This window comes from Galleria mellonella, unplaced genomic scaffold, assembly GCF_026898425.1.
Source record: "Galleria mellonella isolate WM207_F2 unplaced genomic scaffold, CSIRO_AGI_GalMel_v1 utg78, whole genome shotgun sequence".
Taxonomy (NCBI): Eukaryota; Metazoa; Arthropoda; class Insecta; order Lepidoptera; family Pyralidae; genus Galleria; species Galleria mellonella.
In genome coordinates, this window is record NW_026442151.1 from 342,594 (window position 1) to 369,807 (window position 27,214).

The following is a 27,214-nucleotide window of genomic DNA, read 5'->3' on the forward strand; positions in this document are numbered from 1 at the left end:
CAACTTTATTACTTATTTTTAAAAGACCACTTTACTCCCGCTTCGGCGAACGTTATGTACCCATAAGCATTTTAAAATATTTATTTATTATTTAGGACTTTGTTGCTTTTGAAAAATGGACGCAATTAAGTGTAATCTTACATTTTGACTCTTCTTTCATTTAAATCAGTTTCATTAAATTACTTTCTTGTTAACCGGGTGCGTGGCCTAAAAGTGATCGTCTGCGTTAGTAATTAAAGAGTATGTTCCACAAAAAATTAAAATTATTCCAGATTTTAGTTCTGAATTATACCTACGTGAATCGTAGAAATAAAAAAAAAATACTATACGGCCGGGCCGGTACCGCCGCATCGCTATGTCGCTGCATTTGAAATCTGTAATATCTTTGGAAATATTTATTTAAATTACATGCTGTAAAGGGCCATATTGATCTATATTAAATGGACAATGTATTTAAGCTACTTAATTTAAAAAATAACAATTTTTTTATGCATCTTAGTATAGCAAATAACCTGACGGCCCACCTGATGAAAAGTAGTAACCGTTGCCTAAAGATATGAGCAATATCATGGGTATACTGTGTCATCCATAATACCCGTCATGTGTTGCCATTCCTGAGGACTAAGGTTAACATCTTCACGCCTAACTCTCTAATCTTTAATTAATAAATGTGTAAAAATTAATCTTTGAAAATATCCTCAACCCTCAATTAGTTGTATCCCGTAGCTTTGTATGAGTCTTATCGGGATGTTTAATTGCATATAACCTTCTTCAAGAAATGAGCTACTAAATGCAAAGAGATTTTTTTCAAATCCGACTAGCAATACAAAAAATTAAAGCGAAAAAGAACAAACATAAAAAATTCATATAATAAATATAAATAGTAGACATTAACAAAATTACTCACATTTTTTTTTCAGGCAATTTTACGATTTTTTCTGTTCATAAGAACCTTCCTCAGACTTCAATGTTTATTTGAAAAATAACTGGCCGAATTGATACAGCTGTTCTCGAGTTTTGTGTTTAGCATTACATTTAACGACTCGATTTCTTTTATTGTTTTGTCTTTCTCACTAGATTACAACGTAAACAATATTACAAGTACGTATATCAATAACAACATGAGCTGTAGATAATAACTATTGAATTGATACGATTTAATTGATTTTACCATAGAGATAGTATCACTTGACGGGACTCATATAGAATTCGTCTTAAAGATCTGCTTTGAATTTGCTCACAATCTCTACCGATTAAAGCAGCAACTGGTAATTTCCTTGTTGATCACCCACAGTCTTAATATCACATTTATTATTTATATATTTTTTTGCTTATAGTAGTTCTTTCTACCTACTGTTCTGGACACTAATGACGTAGAAGACGTAATTACTCTATATTAAATCCAGAGTATCCTTTAATAGATATTCTACTTGTGAACAACTCTTAAACTACATACAACATAACCCCCTTCATTCGTAAAAATGCTCTCTAATAAACTTAGAAATAATGAACTGCTAGTAAGTTATATTTCAAAGTTCACCTAATTCTTATAAACTAAAGCTGATGTTTATTGAAACAATAAATATATATTTTGAAATACCTATATTAGTAATAACAATAAATACTCGTACATATTTTTTTTTATTTTATGATATTTGCATAAATACAGGCATTCTTTACTGACCATTAATTTTATTATTACTTATTAATAATTTAAAAGAAATTTACTTTAAGATGCTTTCGAACTTTCTTCAAGTTTCTGAAGTAAACGTCGGCTTGCTGGCTTAGAGTCATTTTGTAACGCCAATAGCATGGTTTTCTGTAACAAAAAGTAATATTTGTGTTGTTATGTAGAAATAAACAACATAAAAACTGTTCAAGAAAAAATATAAAACTAGAAATTAAACAGAGATACGACACTCACGTTATTTACGAATATATATCAAGAGGCATCAGATAATTACTACATGAATATAGTTGAAACCTGATTCGTAATTTTATGATAATTGTCTGGCAATTAGACACAGACCATCCAATAAAATAGTAACATACTAATTCATAAAAATAATTTATTATTTGCTGATTGACCTAGGCACAAGGCAACATCTTTAGCCTTACATTTAATGTCAAAATGTGAACTAACTGTCGCATTATATGTATTTAATATAAATAAATAAATACATACCAAATTTCATCGTTAATTGAAATTAAATCAAACTCTTGTATACTACGAAAGTGGCAGCCAATATTACCGCCCGCTCTATTCCCTACTCTAATACTAGGCGTATAGTCGTTTTTCGCATAGTCGATGCTTAGGAATGATTATGTTGAGCTATCACTACTATGAAAGCGTTTACTTACAGCAAGTTTGTTGTTGGAGTCCTGTAGTTTTTGTGACAACATCCATAAATTTGCTGCTAAACTTAACATGGGGCCTTGGAGTAAATCACCTCGCCTTATGACTCGCCAAAATAGTTCCAAAGCTAAATTATATTGTTTCTTGGTTTCTTTAACATCGCCGAGCATCTTCAGAACTACTAAAAGTTCTTGACAGATATTTGTTGCATAGTTTTCTATAATCTCTACAAACTCTGTTTCAGATCCATAGAGCACATCATTTGACAGAACTAAAATAAAAAATTGTATTTGCTTACAAATATGCAATTGTATAAAAACTAAATTGGTGGGAAATGATCATGATCCCAGTACGAGTTCTAATTAGTTTGGAACTAGTTGGCGCTGTTTGATTTATTTATTGTTGTCATATGTCATTATTGATTGTTGATTACAAAAAAAATTGTCTGCATAAGTTACAGCTGCGCTTGGATACCTGTATTGCCGATAGGAAAAGTCAAATAGAGGTCTGTCCTCAGAAATGGCAACGGATAAGGGGTGCCATGAGCATCCCATTATATACTGTGATCCCCAAAATACAGTTAGTGTTCTTTCCAATCTCACAAATATATAAGCAAGGCCAACAGCAAGTTCAATACCTGACATTTGTTACTAACCAGAATCCAAATGATAAGCATATTTCTCTTGCGTCATCTCACAAAGTAGATCCAAAATGCGAAGTAAAGTTGAGTAATATAACGGTTCTGTTTTTTTCCAATGTATCCTCTCGATTGTCTTTATTAAACCACTCAATATATATGCTTTGCAGTTACTATCCAAATTGTCCTAAAAAAACAAAAAGACAATTTTTTAAGACTAGTTTCTGTTTATACAATATGTCATATTCTGAAGTTTAAATCTGGCACGCGTAAAATATTAATAATTTATACTAGTCTAAAATCTAGATATATAATAGATATTAGTCTAATATCCCATTAAGGATAATTTCAAACTTACGGGTAATATCAACATTGTAGACAAGAAGTCACTCAGTATTCCAGCGACTTTAGTATGCGTTGGTTTCTTCTGACCGTCTTCCAATATATAGTCTGGAATGTCTGGTATCAACCCAATAAGAGCTTTGAAGTTGGCCTCAGCTATTAAATAAAAAGTTTCACTTACATATTTTATCAATATTATATTACAAAAGTCATTAGCATGTGTACCACTGTTGGCGTTACTCGTATTTTTAATCTATCGCCACGCAGATATTGCATAACTGTGTTGTGATTTGAAATTTAAGGCCAGTGCCATGACCGACGATGATGACGAAACTCACCGACAACTTGCTTTTACCCTCACCTATCGTCTTTCACTGGTCTCCTGCCAGCGTATACCGACAGTATGGGCGAGAATATAATTCCATTATCATTTACTAAAAAACAACCTTGGCCGATGCAGTTGTTAAGCAGCGCGACCTGTCCTGAGAGCAGGTAGAGGTGCAGCTTGGTGATCGCGCAGTGCAGCGAGGGGACGGTGACGAAGCAGTACGCGGCACACGCGCGCTGCAGCCACCCGCCCGACGCCGCGCCCGCACCACCAGCACCCCCGGCGCCGCGCAGCGACAGCGCGTTCACAGCCTGCCGATGATACACAAAGTAAAATCGATCAGGTTTTTTTTCTTTTTTTTATACAACTTAGAATGGGAAACGAGCTAACGGCCCACCTGATGGAAAATGGTAACCGTCGCCTATAGACATGAGCAGTACCATGGACATAACAGAATATACTGTTTCACCCATGATACCCCCCATGCGTTGCCATTCCTGAGGACTCAGGTGTTATTCCTCTGTACCCAGTAAATTCACGCCATATCCCACCCTTCAAACCGAGGTGCGAGTTGAACTCACACGCCGAGGGTACCGTACATACATATGAGATAAAATGGCCTTTTATATAACATAGGGGGCAAACGAGCATGCGGTTCACCTGATGGCAAGTGACTACCGCCGCCCATGATCACCCACAACACCAGAGGCATTGCAGGTGTGCTTCACCTTGCGTATTTATTATGTTTCTCATATAAAATAGGCACTTTTATTAGTTAAAAACTGGACCCCAAAAACCCCAAGTTTGTTTCTGTAGGTTTTTTTTTATAATTTTTCAAAAACTATGCTAGTTAGAAATATCGTTTAATTTTTCCTGTAATATTCACATACTTTAGAAACTGTAATTATTTCAGATTTTTCGCTTTACTAATTTAGGAGTTAAGGTGGTAAGGTAAGTTTCAGAACATACAGTAGCATCATTTCAATATTTTGAGTTTTTGGACGCGTTATTAAAGAAAATAAAAATCGATTATTTCCTATGCAATATGAGCTAATGATATCTAGTATTATGGCAAATTTAAAATCAATAGCATTTGTATTGCAGAGATAAAGCGCGGTGACATACAGACAGACAAAGTCGCGCAATACGGGTTTATATGTACTATTTTAATAAGAAATCGTAAAAACCCAATACTTTTTATACATTTTGATAATCCAAGCTGTACTCCAATTTTCTTCATATAACCACAGAAAAAGTCATCAATAGAAAGATTAAATTCGTCTTGCGATTTACTTATGAGAAAAATATTTATGAATATTTACTTACATGTACCAACGTCACAAGTACTGCATCTAGCTTAATGAAAGCAGATCGAGACTCTACGTAGAAGTTTAGCTGTTGCTCAAAGTCGTCTTGATAACTGACGGCCTGTATGAACTTATTGATGAGGTCAGCATATAATTTACTCTCGTCTTCAACTGTTACAGCACTTGAAAGATAAAAAAATTTAAAATTTGATATTCAAGACCAAAATAAATTGTTTACACAAACGGCCACTCTAAACTAATCGCTAAATGTCATAATAACGATACTCAACAAGTTTCTCCAAAATGGTTTGAAGGTTGGAATATAATTTACTCACAATAGAACTTTATTTCTTTACTAAATTGTAGCAGTGACTTTATTTGCATGTGTGGAAATGTTAAGTAACCAGGATAAAAAAAGGTGCCAGTTCCAAGTGAGGACACATATACTGGTCCCGGTTCGTCCCCAAGTTTGTTGTAATAATTTCATTTGTAAAAACATAATGTCAATATTTAATACCATCATTCCTCATAACTAAGCGCATATACGAGGAGTCAAACTGCAACGCATTATAATAAAACATTAATGAATTTCAAATTTGGAACCTACCTAAATAGAAAATATTGCTGAACATTTGTTCAACCATTTTCTTGTGATAAAGGGACGACTTTACAAAGATACGGACATCAAATTCTAATTTATAATAATCAAATTCTAATTTATAATAATCCAAATTCAGTAATTTTTCATTGCTGAATTTGGACTATATTATTTATTTCTAGCTTCAATAAACTCAATGTACATTCCGTTTATATGTCTCTTTGTCCCTTCTACATCTCTTCAGAGAAATACAATGAGTTCCCAGAAATCCGATCATACGTATATCAACATATTTTAAAATAGAATAAAACTTACTTTATAGAATCGTGTAATATAGTACACAGCCTCATCAAGCTCGAGATGATGATGTGATCCTCTATGCAATTGGAGTCGTAACGTGAGAAAAACATCGACAATACTGTTTTAGCCATCATGGTGCGCGCGTTTGAGGTTTGTACCAACTCCACTAGTGGCATAAATGCGTCCTGAACATTGAACAAGATTATCTATCACTAAATTAAAAACAAGACCCGTAAAAGACTAAAATCAAATTGTGGTCCGCAAAGAAAAATAGCTAATCAATCGAAGAATAATTAATATACAACGAACACTGAAGTAAATTATAAATAATTGTAAAAATATTTATAAAAAGAAAAAACTCGATACCCGGCCAGCATAGTACCTAGCAGTGTAACGTTTATGGTGTTCTTTAAGTTACACAATATAAATATTATTATACTTTTTATGGTAATTAATAAAGTAAATTCCTTAAAATTATAAGTAGCTATTCTATTATCGTCCAATAAAACAAAAAAAAAAACAGCACTACAAAATAATAGGTACGTATTAAGTAGTGGCGTTAGTCTGTACATTTGTAAAGTGTTTTTTTTTTGAGATTTTTTTTTAAATATTAAGTAATATAAAGAAGAAACCCTGTTAATGTATACTAACACTAGTTTAAAAGAATAAATTTCGTTTATTAAAATACTGTAAAAGTAGTTGAATCTCACCATGAGAAATAGTTCTTCAACATCTGGAATAGATTTCAACATCCTCTTCAAGACAAACTGAAAATTCCCAGAAAAATCATCAGCTGGTCTGCCACATTTTACCATATAACGAATAGTTCCTCTCAATATAATATTAACATGTTGTGTCTGTAAAGAAAATATATAATATAATTATCACATAATATGTGAATAATATGTGAAAAGGTAATAATAAAAATAATAATATCTTTATTTCTTATAATAATAATATGTTTATTTTTTATTGGTGATAGTATCTATTGGTTTCATATACAGTTTGGTTATCACAGTCTCACGCTCAGGTATACATATAATGCTAAAATAAGGAATAAATCAAATTTGTTTTATTTATTTATTACTAACGTTTTGTCTACTATTTTGTACCCATAAATTTGTAATGCTGAAACACACATACAGACAAACAAAATTACTAAAAAATATTGTTTTAGCTTCTATTGCTCTTATTAAGGCCCTTCATTACAATTTGTCTTAAATATTGCCCACGTGTAGACATCGTACGTACAGATATAACTGCATTATATTAATAAGATTTAATATGTGTACAAATTCTCTCCCAGTAAACCACCAAGACGTGATGAAGAGCATGAACGCGGTAACTAATGTATCATCATCATATCAGCCATTAACTAGCCACTATTGAATATAGGCCTCTCCCATAAGGGGAATTTTGCCAATAGTTTTCAATCTTGGCAGGCAGATCGTCAACCGCAGTTAGACTTTTGGTGATGTTTTAAGAAAGACTGTTGCCTATCCTTCGACCATTAAGGTCCCTTAGTCTCCTCTTACGATATCCAAGAGAAAGGGAAGGGTGACCCATTGTACACCACACACCACACGGAAAAATAATGTGTATATAAATAGTTGAAATTATTGATATAATTGCCGTGTGGTCCCGACATAGAATAGGCCACCCTTTCCCATGGGTGTCGTAATAATCGACTAAGGGAGGGCGAGGGGTAGGCAGCAGCATCTCTATTAAAATATCTCTAAAGCATAACTGCGGTTGCCAACCCGCCAAACCAAGCGTGGCAACTACTGGCAAAACCCCCCAAGGGAGAGGCTTATGTTCAGTAGTGGACAGTTAAAGGCTGATATGATGATGACGATGATTGATATAATTACCATGTACTAGTACATATATTAATAAAGTATTTTTATCATAAACCACGTCGATATAAAATAAATTAAGCATATGGTGAATCTCATCAACATTAATTCATTAGATTTATTAACAGTATTTGATACCGTTTGTTTAGTTGATTCAGTGTTCAAAAAAAATTAAATAAAAATAAGTATATCTATATATAGACATATTTGATTGGTAAATTTTCAAATATATACGTTTCTTACATGAATAATAATCACATCTATGAAAGAACATAGAGTAGAAAACGTGATGAAATATTGCACGCGAATGCTTTAAAACTCCAGGTCATTTTACTCAATCTAATAATATACATTTTTAATGACTACTCACCGATAAATGTGTACATGCGAACTGAAGCCAAGGCTCTAAAACCTGTAGGAAATGCAAAGCCGACTGCATGCTGCTTGCAATCTTCCAAAACGTTTGAATCAATGTTTCCGCAGACTGATGACGATAGTTATCCGCTGTACAAAGATGTTCTCCGAGCGACGACAGAACTTCATTTATCAGAACTGTAAATGGATAAAATTTTAAGTACATTTTGTACTTATTCATCACTAGCTTAATGTCCGCTACTTTGTATGCGTGGATTTCAAAAGTAGAGAAAACCAATGAAATATATACTTCCGGTTATGCTATCTAGAAGTATTTAGTACATACACCAATTTTTAAGGTAGACCATCAAAAACATCACATTTCTCAATTTCGTACTCAACTCAAGTGGCTCCCTATCCGTTTTCGTCGTAATCTGCATATCCTGTCTCTTCTTTACGCAATCCTTTTTAATCCTGCTGCTCCTGATTATCTAAAAGACCGATTCTTGTTTCTCAGTGAGGCTAATGATCATTCTTTACGCAGTGTCAATAACCTCCGACTTAAATTTCCCACTCATTCTTCTTCCTTTTATTCTAAATCCTTTACTGTTCAGGCAGTTCGTCTATGGAACTCACTACCTGCCTCTATTCGGTGCGCTCAAACTCTTACTAGCTTTAAAACCTCTGTTAAATCTTACTACCTCTCACTTTAATACTATTTTCCTGTGTTCTCTCTTCGTTTTCCTTCGTCATTTTTTTTTCTGTTGTATGTGTGCTATTAAGTATGTGTATGTTATGTATATATTTAATTGTGTATATATATATATATATATATATATATATATATATATATATATATATATATATATATATATATATATATATATATATGTGTGTGTGTGTGTGTGTGTGTGTGTGTGTGTATGTATGTATGTATGTATCTATATATGTTTGTATATGATAATATTTATATAATAGTGCGCCACATACTTTTTATCTTTTTCTCAATGTCCTCTACCCAAAGGTTGTCTGGAAGAGATTGCTTAGCGATAAGGCCGCCTTTTGTATCACTTCTCATTAATATTTACTGTATTTGTTATCTATCTTTTTACTTGGTGCAATAAAGTGTAAATAAATAAATAAATAAACATCACAGGGAAAATCGCATGCAATTTGGTGCAGTAGTTTTCGTGTTATATCGAAGCAAACACACAACAGACGATATTTTTAAAATTATTGTTCTGATTCTTACTGGTCTCAAAAAAACCCACTCAATTTTTTTAAAATATCTCCGTCGTCTAGTTACAATTTTATTATATTAGTACGATTATTCTTCATATCAACCATTCGTTGTTCACCAAGGAAGAATAGATATAAGCTATCCCCTCTCCTTAAACTAATAATAGATGCTTTGAGCTATACCTAGTTTAAAACATAAAAAGGTAGTTAAATGAATGAGTATGACTAAATCATTTGCATTATATTACTGGTACAATAAGGCGGTGCCACCCTCCTAGACAATTTGTAAATGAATATGTCGATGAATAAGTTACCGTTAGTGAGATAAAATGGGACAGTTACATCCTTCTTCTTTCTTTTGCGTAATTAATGATAACTTACGCAATATCTACCGGTACAATAGATTATCACTTGTTTTGGTAGGTTAGCAAAAAGTAATCTTTCAAGTTAAGCTTTGGGTAAACATCGGGGTTTATTCTAAAGCATCATTTCTCCATCTCTAAAATTTTAGTTTAAATTTGATACCACAACGAAATCTTTATACTTAAAACCAATATAAACTAAATGTTTAATAGATTTAAACCAAAATAATTATAAATTTCATTTGTTACGACCCATAAAATAGCAAATTTGTGAAATTAAAATATTAGAATAAGGTAAATTTAATGCCGCCTCAGAATTGACCCACAATATTAACAATGAATATTATTTTATTTAAGTTGAAGAAATGTTCCATTTGTCCAATAGATATAACTATAATAATACTCGTAAAGTAAAAATATATCATAGATACAATCTAATAAGTCATCAAAATATTATTAGTGTTACTCACCCATCCTGTCAACGTCATTCTCAACCATTTCTAAGATACATGAAGATTTCTTTATAATATTTGAAGAATCAAAGGCTGATACGACGCAACAAAGTAGCAGTTCACTGAAACAGAGCAACATAAATAAATTAGCTTACTAGCAACATGAAATTGATTAAACAACCTAATATAATATAGGACAATTACTTATTTTCAATTTGTTCACATTGCGCTAGTAATTCTTCCAGAAGAGTCTGTTTACATTTACTGGAATCGTTGAGGGTACAGTACATTAACCAATCAACAGCCGGCACATAAAGGTTCAAATATTTATCCATTGTTAATAATTGTGCTTCATATTTTTTTCTCATCATTTGGTGAAATATCTGAAATAGTATTTGTGTCATCAAAGCTATATTACTAAACCTAGTGTTTATTTAAAAATATCTTCTATTTTAATAAAAAAACATATAACATATAACTACAAAAGTAGTAGTAATGCTTAATAACTTAACTTAGATTTTTTTTTATACATAGATGACTTTTTATCCCTACCTGAATTTATAACTTGGATTGACATAAAACTCCACTCCAACACTCATTGCTAGAAATTCAATATGTGGTATATTACACTACCTTTTCAAGGCAAAAGAGCAAGATGCAACTAGAGTAACAAAGCAAAATATACTATGCAGTTCAAGTGAAGGAAAACTCGAAATAAAACCTTATATCTCTTTGTCCACAATACTCAGTCATTGATTTATTTGAAGGTTGAACACAAATGTATCGGCTATTATGACAAATTTTCATTGACATAAATGCCAGCATCAGAAAATGATAAACTTTTTAGACAGAATTAGTGGTCGGTGTTTTCTGGACATGCACCTTCGCTACTAGTCAGTCATCTGCTGATGTTGCAATATCTATAGATTGAAGTACCTAATCAGTTAATACTTTGTTTAAGAAATTGTTTATGTGCTTGCATTATAAATTTACTCATAAAAAAGATTAATTGACCCAGCATACAGTGTTTTGCCCTACTAACAACTACTTTTATTTATATCGTAATAAAAAACTATACTATCTCTCAAGTATTGCTGAAAATGTTATTAAAATCGATTAAACGGTTTCGGAGATTAGTGTGAACCATCATTGTGACATGGATTTTATATATATAAATAAAAATATAAATGTACCTGTTGGTAGTCATCAAGAAATTCTTTCAAGTTATTATAATAAATGTCTTCACTATCTTGTCCTAATATCTTCGAAGCGACATTGCACAAGTAAACCCTTAAATATGCTGCTACTAATGGGTTCCCTATACCCCTAATCATTTTAGTAAGTCTCGCCACAGCAGGTTTTATCTCTTCCTTTGAAATAAATAAGTAGCATTTCAATAAGGACATTTCCATGTAAAGACGTGGAAGCAACTCTCTTATAGAGGCCATTTTAAATAACCAATTTTGACATGTTTCTTTTGCTGACTCTGGCACTTGTGCAGGATCAATGTCTTGTATATTATTTACCCCCGCCGTCCTGTAATAATAATCATCAAAGTCACAAACAATCACTATAAAATAAATTCAAAGAGAAGAAATCTATAATATTTTTAGATATATTGTACCCATAATTTTACTTACCCATAACTTTTCAACTTCAGTCTATCAAATACTAAATTACCAAAAGTATCCAATATATCTGTGATCAATACAAATTTACTTGGGTAAAATTGCATTACAGTTACGTCTGATAACAATTTTGAGCACTGTATACCTATTTTAAATGCCTTCACTCTTTGTTCAGAATCCCAGGCCTGTAACATGAAAAAATCTTAGTATATAAAATAAAAAGTATTAAAAAAACACTTCAAACTACTTATTATATATTATACTTATTACGAAAAAAAAAAAACATGAACAATAAGGAAGTGTTATTAAACATATTCATCTATAGCAATATTATAAATGTGTATGGTCCAGACATAGAATAGGCCACCTCTTCTTTTTCCGTAGATATCGTAAGAGTCGACTTAGGGAGGGCGAGGGATGAGCAGCAGCGTCTCTCTTAAAACATCTTTAAAGCCTATACACAGATAATATAATTTATATATCTTATATATCATAAACGGACGGACAAGTTGCATCGTAAGAATTCTTTTTTACCTTTTTGGTAGAGTATAAAAAAGAAGGTAATTTGAAAGTAAATAATCAACTATACCATAATTACTTTTCTGATAATTTTTGTCTTTTTGTTTGTTACGTTCAAAACTGCAATCTCTTATTACCGCAGTTACCGTGGTGGTGAAAGTAACACATGACGTGTCCACATTTTATCAATCCTAACTAATATTATAAATCTGAAAGTGAGTTTGTTTGTTACCTTATAGCACCTTAACGGCTTTAACCAATCAGTATGAAATTTAGTATACGCGTACTATTTGGGATGGAGAAGGATATAGGCTACTTTCTATCCCGGTCAGTAAACACACCCCGGTCATGCGGACGAAGTTGCGGGTAAAAGCTAGTAGGTAATAAAGAGATATAAAAAGGCAATTTTATCTATCTTATTCTATCTCTTATTTGTTTACACTCTAGTTAATTTTAATAAAACATAATTTACAGGCTTCGAACTTTAAGATCTCCAATAACGAAAAACATACAGACCTTCTTTATTTCATCGTTGAGCATATTAATTTTTACAACAAATTCTTGTTGACTCAGTCCCATAGTTTTTCGCACAGAGCCTTCATCAAAATCGTCCAATTGTTCCAGTCTATGCTTCACTTTCTCATTGAGATTTGATACCTGTCTTATAAGCGCTGAAAATGAACTAACTTAAAGAAAAAAAAAAAAGAAAAAATACCATGTTAATCATTATTAAATAAATGACGTGTTTGCTTCTTGTTTCATTGACTAGCGAGCACAATAGATTTTAGAAAGTCCTCAAAAACTGAAACAGCCCGACTAATAAATAACAGACTGTGATATACCAACGTAGAGAGTACTCTTTTTAATGCATGATAATGTATGGTAACCCCGCTATCGTTTTACGCTTGCAATGTACCAACCTAATATGAGAAGTGAGAATAAAAACAGACCAATTGGCAATTCATTTGTAATTAACCATGACGTTTTCCAGGGATAGCACCTAAATGCTGTTTTTATAAATATTTTGATATCATCTACTCTGGATCGCAATGAAAATTTATTGAGCAAATAATTTTAAAGCATGTAGTTAACCCAATAGACATGTTAAATACATTTGGCAAGAAACCGTATAAAGTACATACAGTCGCAAACCAAAACCGCATTCAGTTGTTTCAAATTCGGTCGTCAGTTTATTTCTAACTGATATACTTTTCATTGAACGGGAGAAAGAAAACAGTAGAAACTATAGCACTGGCACAGAAAAAAGTGCAACATAAACCAGAGGGTAAACCCTATCGTTCGTAAGTTTTTAGGGGCACTAAAATCGAGTATGACCATAAAAAATTATATTAATTGTCGATATACCCGCTATCAGCCCCTTACAACCCCCCTGAGGATTGAAATACCTTTTCTTTTTGAAAATTGAGATGTTTTTTGGACTGAAGCAAAGAACGTGAATCAAGATAAAAAAAAAAAAAACATAGCATTATGTTCTTTGTTTCCTTCAAATAAAAATTTATAACTTTATACTAATAGTTTGTAACAATACATACTTTTTTCACCTCCAGGTAGGAAACTGCTAATAATTGTTAACTTTTCTCCTGTTGTATATTTACTTAATATGGCTGAACGTTTTAAATTCCAAGTTTTAGAATAATTGGAAACCTTATCTATGACTTCAATATGACTCAAATCCTAAAAAAAGTTATGTTATCTTATATATATGCGTACATTATAGTGCTTTAATAAAATAATAATAATGCGGTATTAATAATTAAAAAAAAAATGTTGATATACATGCATACAAAAATTACAAATATACCAGGTCATTGAGAAAGTATTGCGAGAAAAAGTTTTATGTATGAGACTAGCCAGTTATAATTTATTTAAAAATATGAAATATATACTTATAAGTAAAAATAGGCACGTTCTAAATTCAAAACCTCTCTTGACATTTATTGCGAGCTAATTAAAATTACCGTGTCTCTTTGAAAAATGGATTTGCGTCGAGAACATTTTCGCGCTATGACTTTTTACGATTTTAAGTGTCGCCTGAAACCGGACGAATCATACCATAGACTTCAAGTGGCATTCATGGATGAAGGCAACCGTGTATCGTTGGTATAATGTATTTAAGCGCGGTCGACTAACTTTGGGGGATAAAGAAAGAAGTGGTCGCCATTTGACGGCTGTTACGGAAGAAAACGTGCTAGCAGTGAAAAATTTGATCCAAGACAATAGACGAGTTACATACCAAGAGATTCAGCATATACTGCAGATTGGATCAGGCTGCCTCACGAGATTCTACACGTGCATCTACGGGTGCGGAGGATAGTTTCACACTGGGTGCCGCACAACCCCATCGATGTTCAGAAGCAGGCAAGGGTGGAATGGTGCCATGATATAATAGACAAATTTGAAGCAGGCTCGTCTCAGCATGTTTACAACATCGTTATAGATGATGAATCCTGGATTTATCAATACGATCCAGAAACAGCGCCAAACAGAAACATCGACGGTTTCGGTGTTTCAAAACGAATCAACGCCTACCAAAGTAAAGCGACCTAGAAGCGGGGGAAAGATTTTGATCGCGAGCTTTTTCAATGTAACTGGCAACTTGGTGTCAATTCCTTTACGAAATCAAAGAAGCATTAATGCCGAATGGTATACTACCAAATGTTTGGCAGAAGTTTTCTCTGTTGTGAGCAACAAGCGACCTAACAAGGCACCGCGGACTTCTGCTCCACCACGATAATGCGCCCGCCCACACCGCAATCAAAACGAGGGACTTCCTAGACAGCACACCGGTCAAACTCCTGGGCCACCCTCCTTACAGCCCTGACCTAGCACCGTGTGACTTCTTCTTATTCCCAAAAATAATTAATCAGCTCAAAGGGATACAATTTTCGTCGCCGGATGATGCGCTCTCAGCGTTCGAGCAGGCTGTAAACGAGGCGTCTGCGGCGGACTGGAAATAGTGTTTTGAAAACTAGTTCAGACCCATGAAACTTTGTATAAAGGCTGGTGGAGAAACTTTGAAAAGATGTAATAAAAATATGTTTACCTATAGAAAATTTTTTTTAGTGTCGCAAAACTTTCCGATTGTCCCACGTAAATGAATAAATATAAGGTATAATTTTTATAAGGACCAATATTACTATCAATATACTTAGTTGCCTGAAATATATAAAGTACTAACTAAACCAACAGATATCATTCTGTCAAAAGGTATAGGGTTGTGGAATCCTCCAAAGCAAAAAAAAGTAAAAAATTTTAGTTTTTACATATTTCCAATTATTTTTTCTCTTCGTAAGAAACTTTCTTAGACACACTCTATTACATAAAGGTTAACTTTTATTTATATAGAAGTATTACGTTTTATGCGACACTTACATCTTCCATATTCATTTGTTCAAATCGCAACAATGGATCAACTTCTTCAAATGCTGAACTCCATTTACTTAAACTATCCATTAAACTTTTTCTTGCGGTGGCATTATCATTCTGTAAATTATGAAATAATAATAATATAGCCTAAAGAATAGACTTAAAAGGGTACAATCAGACATTGTGTTAGAAATTGTATTGATGTATTTAATTAAGATAAAGAAAGTGAAATATGTTAAAGGGAAAGTAAAACATGCCAAAAGGAAAGTGAAATATGTCAAAGGAAAGGTGAAACACTTCAAAGGAAAATAGAGTGGATTCATAACATGACTCAAAACGACAGTGCTTAGGAAAGAACACTCCTAATTATGCATACTCTATCAATATCTAAAATGCAATTTCTGTGATGCTAGGTTATCTATAAATAACATTTGCAATTGTAATTAATCATGCAAAAAAAGACATTGATTGCCAAGGTCGTAAAAGTGGCAACTGGTTGCAATTTTCTGCAAGGTTCAAGTGTTCAGGTCAAGTGTCTGTGCATTACAGGTTTTAAAATAACCTAAAGTCTTGTTCTTCTAATCACCATAGGCATAATTAGTGGAAGAGCCAGGTGGGCTATACCCACCACAGGATGCGAGCAAAGCTTCACAAGGACATGTCTAAATGTATTTAAGGGGACAGGGCCCCCTTGGAAAAATATTTTAAATATACTAATGTTAATCACATACAAAAGCAATCAAGAATATTCTTAATCTTACATACCACAATAGCTACATTGCTTTTCAATGGATGACTGGATACTTCAAATCTAGGATAATCTTGTTTATTGCAATTCTGTTTTTTTAAAGATGACCTGAAAAGAAATAGAAGTAACATTCTCTTATATTTATATCTTACATTCTATCAAAATTGTATTTAGTTAGCTTTTATCTATAATTTTGTCCTTATGACTGAGACAAATAGCAGCCTACTCCATCCATCTATCAATAGTCGGTTTCTGTATACCAAATTTCAAAATGATTGATCAAGCCGTTAAGGCACCAAGAGGTAATAAAAAACAAATTCACTACACCTTTATAATAAGGGCTTTGTATATTTTTCACACTTTTACCCATCACACCATCTGTTATTTAATTAAGATAATATACTTACTTAACAATATTAAATAAAATAAAAATAGCTTTTATTCCTGAATTACAGATTTCTTTTAAATTGTGCAATAAAAAATGTTGATCTACTTAATAATAGTTAATAGATGGCTTTAAAAAATAACAATTGGATCGATTTCTAGGCGCCATTTGGAGAGTAATTTTTTTAAACTTTTTATAGCCCATATGTGGCATACTGTCAAGATTTTATCACAATCAGTTCAGCTATTTTTACATAAAAGACACAGACAAACACAAAAAAGGAAAACTTTTAAGTGTCATTAATTTCAGTTCTCTAACAGATGTACTACATGACCTTAAGCTAAATTTCTAAAAATATTTTTTGAACAACTTTCCCTTCATAACGATTTTATTATAATATAAAAAAATATATATATATTTTTTCCTGATCATTTTTATACAGAGAGAAAAATAATAATATAAGTAATAAATTTTTTAGTAATGAAAGAGAGAATGTTTTTTGGTGCAAAAATAAATGTTTACAACTAGTCTTCAAAAAAGAAATGACTGCTAAAGAATAATCTCTACAGTGGGCAAATAGTGCATGTCACAGGAAGTAGCCTTTTACTTTACTTAAATAAATAAGTCAAGTCATGACAAAATCTTTGAAAAAACATATTGAAATAAAAGTACTAGAATAGGGCTGTTATCAATCAGCAATGGGATGAGGTTGGCAACTTGAAAAGGTGCATATGCACTCTCGAACATATCTTTCCAGAAGTTTCAGAATGGGATACACTGGTCAGTGAAAGGTGATAGATGAGAATGAAAACAGGCCAGTTAGCGCATCATGATGAATTCATCAGGAATTAACCATGATAGTTTCCAGGGGGAACCATGAGCAGGTCAACCTGGTTGGGTATATTGCTAGCAATGGGATTTTTAGTCTCCATTACTTACAATCCCTTTCCCCCAGTGTCTGGGGTATTTTTTTTTTATGGGTGAAAATGGTATGGTTACCCTGCCTGCGCTAAGGGGTACACTGGTGGAGCACCAATGAAAGGTGATAGATGAGAATGAAAACAGGTCAGTTAGCCCATCATAATGAATTCATCAGAAATTAACCATGATAGTTTCCAGGGAGAACCACAAGGTCGACCTGGTTAAGTATATTGCTAGCAATGGGATTCTCAGTCTCCATTACTAACAATCCCTTTCCCCCCAGTTTCTGAGGTAGGCACGGACCACAAGCCCCTCTCCTCCCCCTCCCCTCCACCCATGTCCCTCTAAATACGCCTATATCAACAAAATTTGGGGACAAAATATTTTAGTATGAAGAGCTTTTTTTTATCATCAGGTGATCCACAGACCTATTTGCCAGCCTTCCACAAAAGAATTATAATAAAGTTCTTAATACTTTAATTTATTGAAAATAACCTGTGTGTGTACAATGTGTGTGTGCATTATAATTTAAAAATTATTTCCTCCATAATGTATTCGAAATCTTAAGACAAATAATGAGACCAAAACTTGACAATTTCATTTAGAACAAATAATTTCCATATAAATCCTTACCACTGATAGTAAACCGGCATCATTTATCCTGTATGCAAGTCTTTTTAAGTAAAAAACCTAACAGAAAGGTTGTTATAGAATTTGGATAAAGAACTATTAAATACAAAATTATGTACTAAATATTATATCCATTTTAAATAACTAAAATTTGTGATAAACTCAGCTACATCCAAGTTTTATCATTCTTACACATTTACTTTCACATTTACCTAAGAAATTGTATAACCCTTTTTAATAATAGATAAATTGCAAAATATTTTAAAATATAAAACAAGAAAAGTCTAACAATTTACAATATAAACAATAATAAAAATATTTGAGGAAAAAAACAAAGTCAAATATTCAAAAACACAGACCAAGTAATATAGATGTTAAAGAGTATATAACCACAGAAAAAAAAAAGGGCACTTCATAAAAATTATATAATCAAGTTAGTCAGGAATATCTTACCAATGTACACAAAAAAAAATCCTCCTCTTGTTATATTGGCCAGCCTGATATTAAAAATAAATAGTGTCGAATAGGGTTATAGGTTTTAATTATACTATAGTTAGTTTATCTATATTAATAAAATGTTAATATTTCAATAAAACGCGAATCATGTGATGAAGGAAATACGTAAATTTGATGTCAAATTAGATGTTTCAATAAACATTTTTTTTTAACAAAAATAAAAGGATAACAATACCTTTACATTACCTTTTTATTTATTTTACGTTACCTTTTTATTAAGTTTTATAGAAATCAGGGTTCGCCGATATATATTAGCGGATATATATCAATTGATTTTTGTCTTGATAAATATCAATAGTTTTTTTTTCTGGCAACACGTAGCGAAAAACTACAATTCATAGTAATTAAGATTGTTTCCCAAAATAGCAACCTCATTTAAAGTTGGGGAAATCCCCTTTAACTTACCAGTTCATATTTTCAAGGCTTTCAACCAGTCTGCAAAGGGCATATGGACATTATAGAAAAAACAGAAACAGAGGTTGACTGGGACTGGAAGCCAGATGATGATGTCCTACTCATAGATCCTGACGTTGAATGATTACTTTTATGATTACAAATTATTATTAAAATTTGTTGATTTATCTCACAAAGAAATGAAGATTATTATTATAATAATAGCTACTTGTTTTTTTTTAATTATTCATTAAAAAATATTTCTCAAATAAACACTAATTCTTTTGTTAATTGTTAAAAAAATTTTAAATAATAAATGTACTAATAACTTGATACTTATTTTATTTTACATATTCCTTTCACATTTTTAAGCGTGTAATCTCCTTACAGAATTAAATTCGCTTCTTTTTCTTAGCTGGGATATATATCGGATATATAATATGTGTTTCGGTTTTAAGGGTGGGCCATGGCGTGAATTTACAGGGTACAGAGGAATAACATCTGGGTCCTCAGAATGGCAACGCATGGGGGGTATCGTGGGTGAAACAGCGTACTCTGTTGTGTCCATGATACTGCTCGGTAAAATCGGATTTTTGATACTTATTATAAAAATCGGATTTTTTCGATCTCTGATAGAAATAGATCACACAAAAAATTGTTTTATTATAACAGTAACATGAGTTAACATATGTAGATGTTAGACTATTTATAAAATTAGGTCTATTTAAACGTTATTACGTCTATGGGTTAAAATATTAGAAAAAAAACATTACTTCCACTAAAACAAAATCCCTCCTTTGTAACATATTAGTAACGTTATAAATTAAAAAAAAACGTTATAAATTTGTAAAAATGTTTGTATGTTAGTTCATTAGTTATGAACGGATTTGAATGACATTTGGTACATACATATCCATTACGCTAATCTTCCTTTAAGATCGAAAACAACAATGGAAATTTGGTACAATACAGACTCTCAACATATTAAATTTATTTTCATCATTACTCACGCGTTAAGTAGTATTTTATTCTTTGTTTGTACGTAGGAACGTACAAACGGTTGCGGAAAAGAAAACATATATATTTACTATGTAATTTGTGCCAATTTTTTATAATTATTTTCGTTATCATTACTTCTATATTAGTCTATTCGTCATCACCAGCCGTTAACTTTTCACTGCTGAACATAGGTGGAGAACTTATTGGGAGGTTTTGCCAGTATTTACCATGCTTGGCAGGCGGGTTGGCATTCGTAATTAGACAAGTAATGTTTTAAGAAGGACGCTGCTGCCCATCCATGAACCATTAAGTTTCCTCAGTGGCCTCTTACGACTGCCACAGGAAACAAATGAGTAGATCTTTCTATGCCGGAACCACACATCAATTACTCTCCATTTTATTATAAACTTGAGACAAGAAGTCTTTATACGATGATAATAGAATTGTAAAGTCGCCTGCGCTATCGGTATACGTTAGTAGTAGTTTGGATACCAATGATCTGTGGTTGAATAAAAACAAAAATTTGTTGTCCCATGTAATGAAACCGGAAATTAACTACGATAGTTTCCAGAGATCCAAGTGGTAATCGATCTATTAGAATATATTGCTTAATCCCCATTACATTTTTGGGGAGAAAGGGGTTGTTAGCAATGGGTCTTAACAGCCCCAATACTAACAATGTTACTAATCAGGTCGACTTCCACGTGGTTCCCCCTGGAAACCATCGTGGTTACTTCTCGTGGAATTCTTCATGATGGGCTAACTGACCTGCTTTCATCGTCATCTATCATCTATCACTGGTACCCTGCCAGCGTATACCGTTAGCGTAGGCAGGGTTACTATTGCATTATCACCCATTAAAAAAAATACCCATTACAAACAATCTAGTCTCGCCCCTTGAGAGAATAGGTAGGTAAGCATATATGTATAAATATGCTATAGGTAGGTACTTTATAAATAAACTGGTTTTTTATGTTTGTAAATATTTATTTAAAAAACTAGCGGATCACATATCTTGTTTATAACATTTTAACACCTATTTGAGGTAAATCCTTATAGATACCTATTTTTTTTTTTTAAAAATAAGGCTAATCTCGATTACCTATTTATAGGTGCCGATAATTCTCCGCAGTCTCTTATAGGTACGTAATAAACTTTTATGTAGTTTATATTAGACATTTAATGCCATCAATTAACTACCTAATTATCACAATATTATCGCAGATGAGATTAAGTATAGTTAATAAATAAAATTTCTATAATTTACTACTCTTATCTAGTTATATAATACAAGTGATTCTTGCACAGTGGTATAATAAATACATGTAACCATAATTATATATATTATTTACGTATAAAATTTTGCTACTATCATATTTAATAATTTGTCATGTATTAATTTTTAGAAATGGAACAGCTTTATTCTTAGATTTTATTGCCTCTTTATCTAAATGTTTCATATATGCAAGGAAACAAGTCCACATAAGGCTACAAACACTAATAAAAGGTACTCTGTTCCGTGGTGGTATTAAACAAAAGTTAACCATGGCAACGGCTGGCCACACAGATGCACCCACCTGAAAAAGTAAAAAAACTGTATTACAATAAGCTTCACATATTAGTTGAAATGGTAAAAATCCGTTTTTATCGCTTGACAAAACAAATGTCCGAGTAAAACACAATGCCATTATTTACGGTGAAAATATCCGAATGCGCTATAAAAATAATTATGTAATACCATGATTATTGATTTTATGAATACAAGTAAACTATTTAACCTACGTACTTATGGTACGTACTTTGTAACTCTTAACAAAAAAAAAATAGCTGTACCCTGTAGTTTTACTTGCGTGAATCAGTATATAACATAAAGTATCCTATATGTTAATGTAAATATATAATAATGTAAATTTCATTCAAATCTATTTAGCAATTTAAATATGACATAGTAACAAACACACAAGCAATCTTTGATCATGGGGGGGAGGGGGGAGATTATTAGTAATAGGGTATAAAACTCCCATTATTATCAATATACCCTATCGACCTCAACATGGTTCCTCTTGGACACCACTGTTAATTCCTGGTGAATTTGTCACGATATGGGTCAACTGGTCTGCTTTCATACTGCTTTATCATCTGTTACTGGTACCCTGTTAACATGTATCGATAGGCAGACAGGGTTATCGTTCCATTACGGGGCATCCATTAATTACGTGAGCTCAGAATAGGGGGGGAGGGGTCTAATTAATCCTCACCAAATCTCATTTAAACCGAGGGGGGGATAAATAAAAATCTCACGTCAACTTTAAAAAAATATAAAATATTAAAGATATTACTAAAATATTAAAGATAAACGTAGACGTTTCCAGTGATTGTCTTCCTGCACTACTAGAAATCCCAGATGATATGTGTCCAATTATTTCGATTGAAAAAATACACGAGTCTCCATGGATTGAGTAAAAATTTAAAAGAATGTGTTGTTTTTATGTTTCTACTTTGAATTTTATTTAATTTAAATAAATTAATTATAGTACACCTGAACGATTTATTATTTTACCGAATAATAAATATAAATTAAGGTTAAAATATTTTTTGTGTCAATCTCACTATAAGGGTCAAGGCAAATCTCACTAAATCTCACCTAAGGGGGGGAGGAGTCTAAACTGATCGAAAAAGAGCTCACGTAATTAATGGATGCCCCCTTATCATCCATTACAAAAAAAAAAAAAACAAAGATAAATCTTTCCATACTTTCACATTTATAATATTAGTAGAACATAGAAGTGAATTTGTCCTATTAGCCCTTTGACTCCTATGGAACCGCTTTTGGTATAAATGTAATATTTCGAAAAGAGAAGGGCATCGTTTAGATACTTTTTATCCCGGATAAAGAACCTATCGTTTTCATGTCGCAGATATAACATAGTATACTTATAAATGTGAAACTATTGTTTGTTACCTCTTAGCACCCTAACAGCTCATGCAATCCTCATGAAATTTAGTATACATATAAGTATAGTTGACCCATATTATTATTGTATAAAGTTGCATACAATATAAAGGTCTCTATTAAATTTAATAAATATATTAGTATTGTTTATGAAAATTTCCTCTACCTAGGTGCTACTAATATTACATGAATTAACTAATCATTACTTCAATATAACGCAATTTATTCAGTTTTATCAGGTAATTAATTGGCCTTATTCATTATCTATTAATTTATTATGATACTGTCAAGTCAAATAATTAGAAGGTAACTTCTATATTTCTATTATGTACCTAAGTCCCAATGTCATAGGATTAATCTTTGCATATAAGTCCAATCTTTATAATAATTTACCAATCAATGTAGGCAAGTGATTAAGCACTATAAATACCTTATATGTGGGCCAAAATTTAGCTTGAACTTCAGCAACAGCTTCATGAACTGGTTTCAACTCAAGTAAACTCATACCAAAATAAAAACTACACATTGCAAATGGTGTATATGTTATGGTTTCAACAAAGGTCTGAAAAAATATACATAATATTAAATGAAAATAAATTTATACCTAATAATTAGTTTTTATAATCTACTAGCTTTTTGCCAGCTGTTTGGTATCCATAAAACTAATTCAATATATAAATTTCAGATGATATATCAAGATGAAACAGACACCAGTTTTTAATGAGACCTTCAGAGACACAACTGTGAAAACCACATTCAATTAAGTGTAATACCATTAAGTAGTTTATGTGTAATGTGCAAACATACAGACAAAAAAATTGTTTTGACATCTATTGGTTTTATTAAGATCCCTTTTTCTTAAATATCTCCCATATACAGACATTGTGTAGTTACAACTTTATATTAACACAACTTTATATATTAGTAAGATGCAAGACTATATGTCATATAATGTATATATATATATATATATATATATATATATATATATATATATATATATATATATATATATATATATATATCTATATATACATTATCATCGTCTGCATAGATTCTGTGAAGTTTTTGGCAATATAAGTCTTTAGCTAAATGAGTAAAACAGGCATCATGTAATTTTTTCGTGTATGAGATTTATATTATAGGTATATGCATATCTGTTAGTATGCTATAGCAACATCTAAGATGATAACCTTCTAAGAAAGATATACACAAAAAATAGTTCAAGTATTTTTTAACTGACTTCATTGATAGACCTTTGTACTAAGACCTCATCAAGTAATGTGTCATCAAATCAAACAAAAATTTTTTTTAATTTTTATTTTAGGCTCCTGATATGTTACAGAACTAAAAAGGTTTATCTATGCCCTTTACTAGATAAACTAGACAATATCAAGTTTTCATTAAATAAGTAGATAAATATTAAATATTTTTAAAATTATTGAAAGTTTAGACAGACCACTATTAATACAAGTCAAAGATAGATATTCTTGGTCAACTTTAATTATATATATATATATATTTAGTAAAGAATATAGAACTTATAAATTAATTCCATATCACTGGCTTGACTTTCAATACCAATATAAATCTGTCACAATTTAACAATATTAAAAGACATACATTGAATGAGACTGACTACATAAACAGAAAAAGAAGACACTCTAGGACACCCTTGTAGCTAATGAGATACTGAATTAGCCGATAATAATTATTATATCTAACTAATAAACTAATAAATAATGGATGAACATTTATGTTTGCTTTATGCTTTATTAAACTTTTACGCTTTAATAAACTTACATAGTATTCTATGTTACAGCTATTATGAAACATATTCTTGCAATATTTACCTTTATTAATCCAGCACGAATTGTACTCCCAGGCCATATAATATTGGCTACTGTCAACCAAGTATACAATGTAGGAGCCACATAACAAGATCCATATAAACCATATCGTGCAGTTCTCCACCAATCATAATTATCTAAAAATTTGCGAATTATTAATGTAGACTTCATTTATATTAGATGTAACAAATGTACATGGGGGAAAAGAGATTGTTAGTAATGTGAAGTGCCAGTTCCATTGCTAGCAATATATTCTATCAGGTCAACATCCATGTGGTCCCCCCTGGAAACCATTATGCTGAATTCCAGGTGTATTCATCATGATGGGCTAACTAACCTGCTTTTTCATTCTCACAAAATATTATTAGTAATGATATCTAATTTCCTCATTACTAGCAATATAGCCTACATATATAAATGGGGAAACTAGCCTCACATTTGGTCAGGGCTCAGGTCAGGTTCTAGGGGGAGAATTGTTAGTAATGGGGGAAAGGGATTGTTAGCAATGGAGTTTGACAACCCCATTGCTAGCAATATACCTTATTAGGTCGACCTCCACGTGGTTCCCCCTGGAAACCATCATGAACAATTCTTGTTGAATTCGCTTCATCCTTCACAATGGGCTAACTATCATCCATTAAAAAAAAAAAAATTGTTGGTAATGGGGATGCTTCATCCTTCACTGGTGCCCCGAAACCATTGTAAATGAATGTACTTTATTTGCATTATACGATAGACAATTTACAAACACAATGATACAATTGTATAAGTACAGTGGGGTTACAATGGACACCTGGTTTTCATCCATTATCATCCATTCAAAAAAAAATAAAAAAAAAAATTGTTGGTAATGGGGATGTTAATACTCATTGCTAGCAACATACACTATTAGACTGACCTATGAATGGTACCCCCTGGAAACCATTGTAAATGAATGAGTATACTTTATTTGCATTATACAATATAGGAAATAAACAAGACAATTTACAAACACAATGATACAATTGTATAAGTACAGTAAGGCGGTCTTGAATCTATCACAATGGACTAACCTGGTTTTCATCCCACTTATCATCCCTCACTGGTGCTCCGCCAACGTATACCAATAGTTCAAGCAGGGTTACCATTCTATTATCATCAAGAAAGAACCCTCTTAAAGTCCTCCTAGAAACTATCATTCATCATGATAGGCTAACTGCTGCTTTTATACCCTCATCTATCATCACTCACTGATACTCCGTTAGCATATACCGTTAGCGCACGCGAGGTTATTATTCCATTATCACCCATTAGATATAAAAAATACCCTATCCACTGACCAATAATATATATTATTTTTTAAAATAATTATTTAATAAAATCAAACTCACCAAAGTTTCGCCCTTCAAATGATTGTTGTATTAAACTGGATATTGGCCATATTACACCATATGATGCCATTCCCCTTAAAAGGGGATATTTTTTAAAAACAACTCTCAATTTACTAAAAACATTCATTTTGTAAATTATATAATAAGACAGTAGGAACTAAACAGATAATTATAGTTCATTATTTATAATGTTCGACCTTACTTTACAACTAGGAAGCATCAGAAACAAAGTTATATAAAGCAATTTTTGGTAAAATGCCAACAAAAGCATTCATAACCTACGTAGAGAAATTAGCGGTGTTTGAAATCCTACCAATAGGTACATATTTCAAAAGTAATATGGACAGTACTGTAAATAGATAATGATCACAGAACACTATTACGCTACGACGTAGCGATTACTACGTAGGCGTATAGTAATAAGTAAGCATCGTAATAATAACAAAGTCTAATATAATAATAATATAGGTAGGTACTGCAAAGACAGATTAATATCTACACAGGCTATAGTATACAGATTAGAGGAAGTCCACAGATTTTTTTAATGGATTATAATTAAATGATAACCCCACCCGCGCTATCGGTATATACTAACGGGGCACCAGTGAAAGATGATAGATGAGGATGAAGCACGTCAGTTAGCTCCTCGTAAAGAATTCAACAAGAATTGTTCACGATGGTTTCCAGGGGGAACCACATGAAAGTTGACCTAATAGGGTATATTGCTAGCAATGGGGCTGTCAAACTCCATTGCTAACAATCCCTTTCCTCTCCAAGTCCATAG

The 27,214-nt window shown here is 32.1% G+C and overlaps 2 protein-coding genes and 1 long non-coding RNA gene across 7 annotated transcripts; 1 reads left to right on the top strand and 2 right to left on the bottom strand.

Annotated features, from left to right (window-relative positions):
- Nucleotides 1-1,585: 1,585 nt before the first annotated feature.
- On the bottom strand, nt 1,586-18,698 carry LOC113522486 (VPS35 endosomal protein-sorting factor-like). Of its 2 annotated transcripts, none has more exons than XM_052901609.1 (18): nt 18,353-18,698; nt 16,431-16,521; nt 15,672-15,782; nt 13,832-13,973; nt 12,795-12,949; nt 11,772-11,944; nt 11,325-11,667; nt 10,336-10,514; nt 10,150-10,253; nt 8,095-8,276; nt 6,579-6,725; nt 5,884-6,053; nt 4,990-5,152; nt 3,782-3,974; nt 3,352-3,491; nt 3,012-3,180; nt 2,362-2,627; nt 1,586-1,819 (listed from the first exon to the last, which is right to left on the bottom strand). In XM_052901609.1, the coding sequence occupies exons 1-18, from the start codon at nt 18,373-18,375 to the stop codon at nt 1,730-1,732; spliced, it is 2,841 nt and encodes a 946-aa protein (XP_052757569.1). In that variant the 5' UTR covers nt 18,376-18,698; the 3' UTR covers nt 1,586-1,729. The 2 variants fall into 2 exon arrangements, with proteins under 2 accessions (XP_052757569.1, XP_052757568.1); XM_052901608.1 differs by having other exon boundaries at nt 12,795-12,964.
- Nucleotides 3,861-24,160, top strand: LOC128202201 (uncharacterized). The gene is made up of 3 exons (XR_008253640.1): nt 3,861-3,992; nt 21,370-21,399; nt 23,896-24,160. It is a non-coding gene; the product is annotated as an uncharacterized LOC128202201 (long non-coding RNA).
- On the bottom strand, nt 21,224-27,116 carry LOC113517288 (mpv17-like protein). Of its 4 annotated transcripts, none has more exons than XM_026901931.3 (5): nt 26,744-27,116; nt 26,431-26,543; nt 25,064-25,197; nt 23,641-23,772; nt 21,224-21,834 (listed from the first exon to the last, which is right to left on the bottom strand). In XM_026901931.3, the coding sequence occupies exons 2-5, from the start codon at nt 26,498-26,500 to the stop codon at nt 21,646-21,648; spliced, it is 525 nt and encodes a 174-aa protein (XP_026757732.1). In that variant the 5' UTR covers nt 26,501-26,543; nt 26,744-27,116; the 3' UTR covers nt 21,224-21,645. The 4 variants fall into 4 exon arrangements, with proteins under 4 accessions (XP_026757732.1, XP_026757730.1, XP_026757731.1 ...); XM_026901929.3 differs by having other exon boundaries at nt 26,633-27,116; XM_026901930.3 differs by having other exon boundaries at nt 26,713-27,114.
- Between the last annotated feature and the right edge of the window lie 98 nt (nt 27,117-27,214).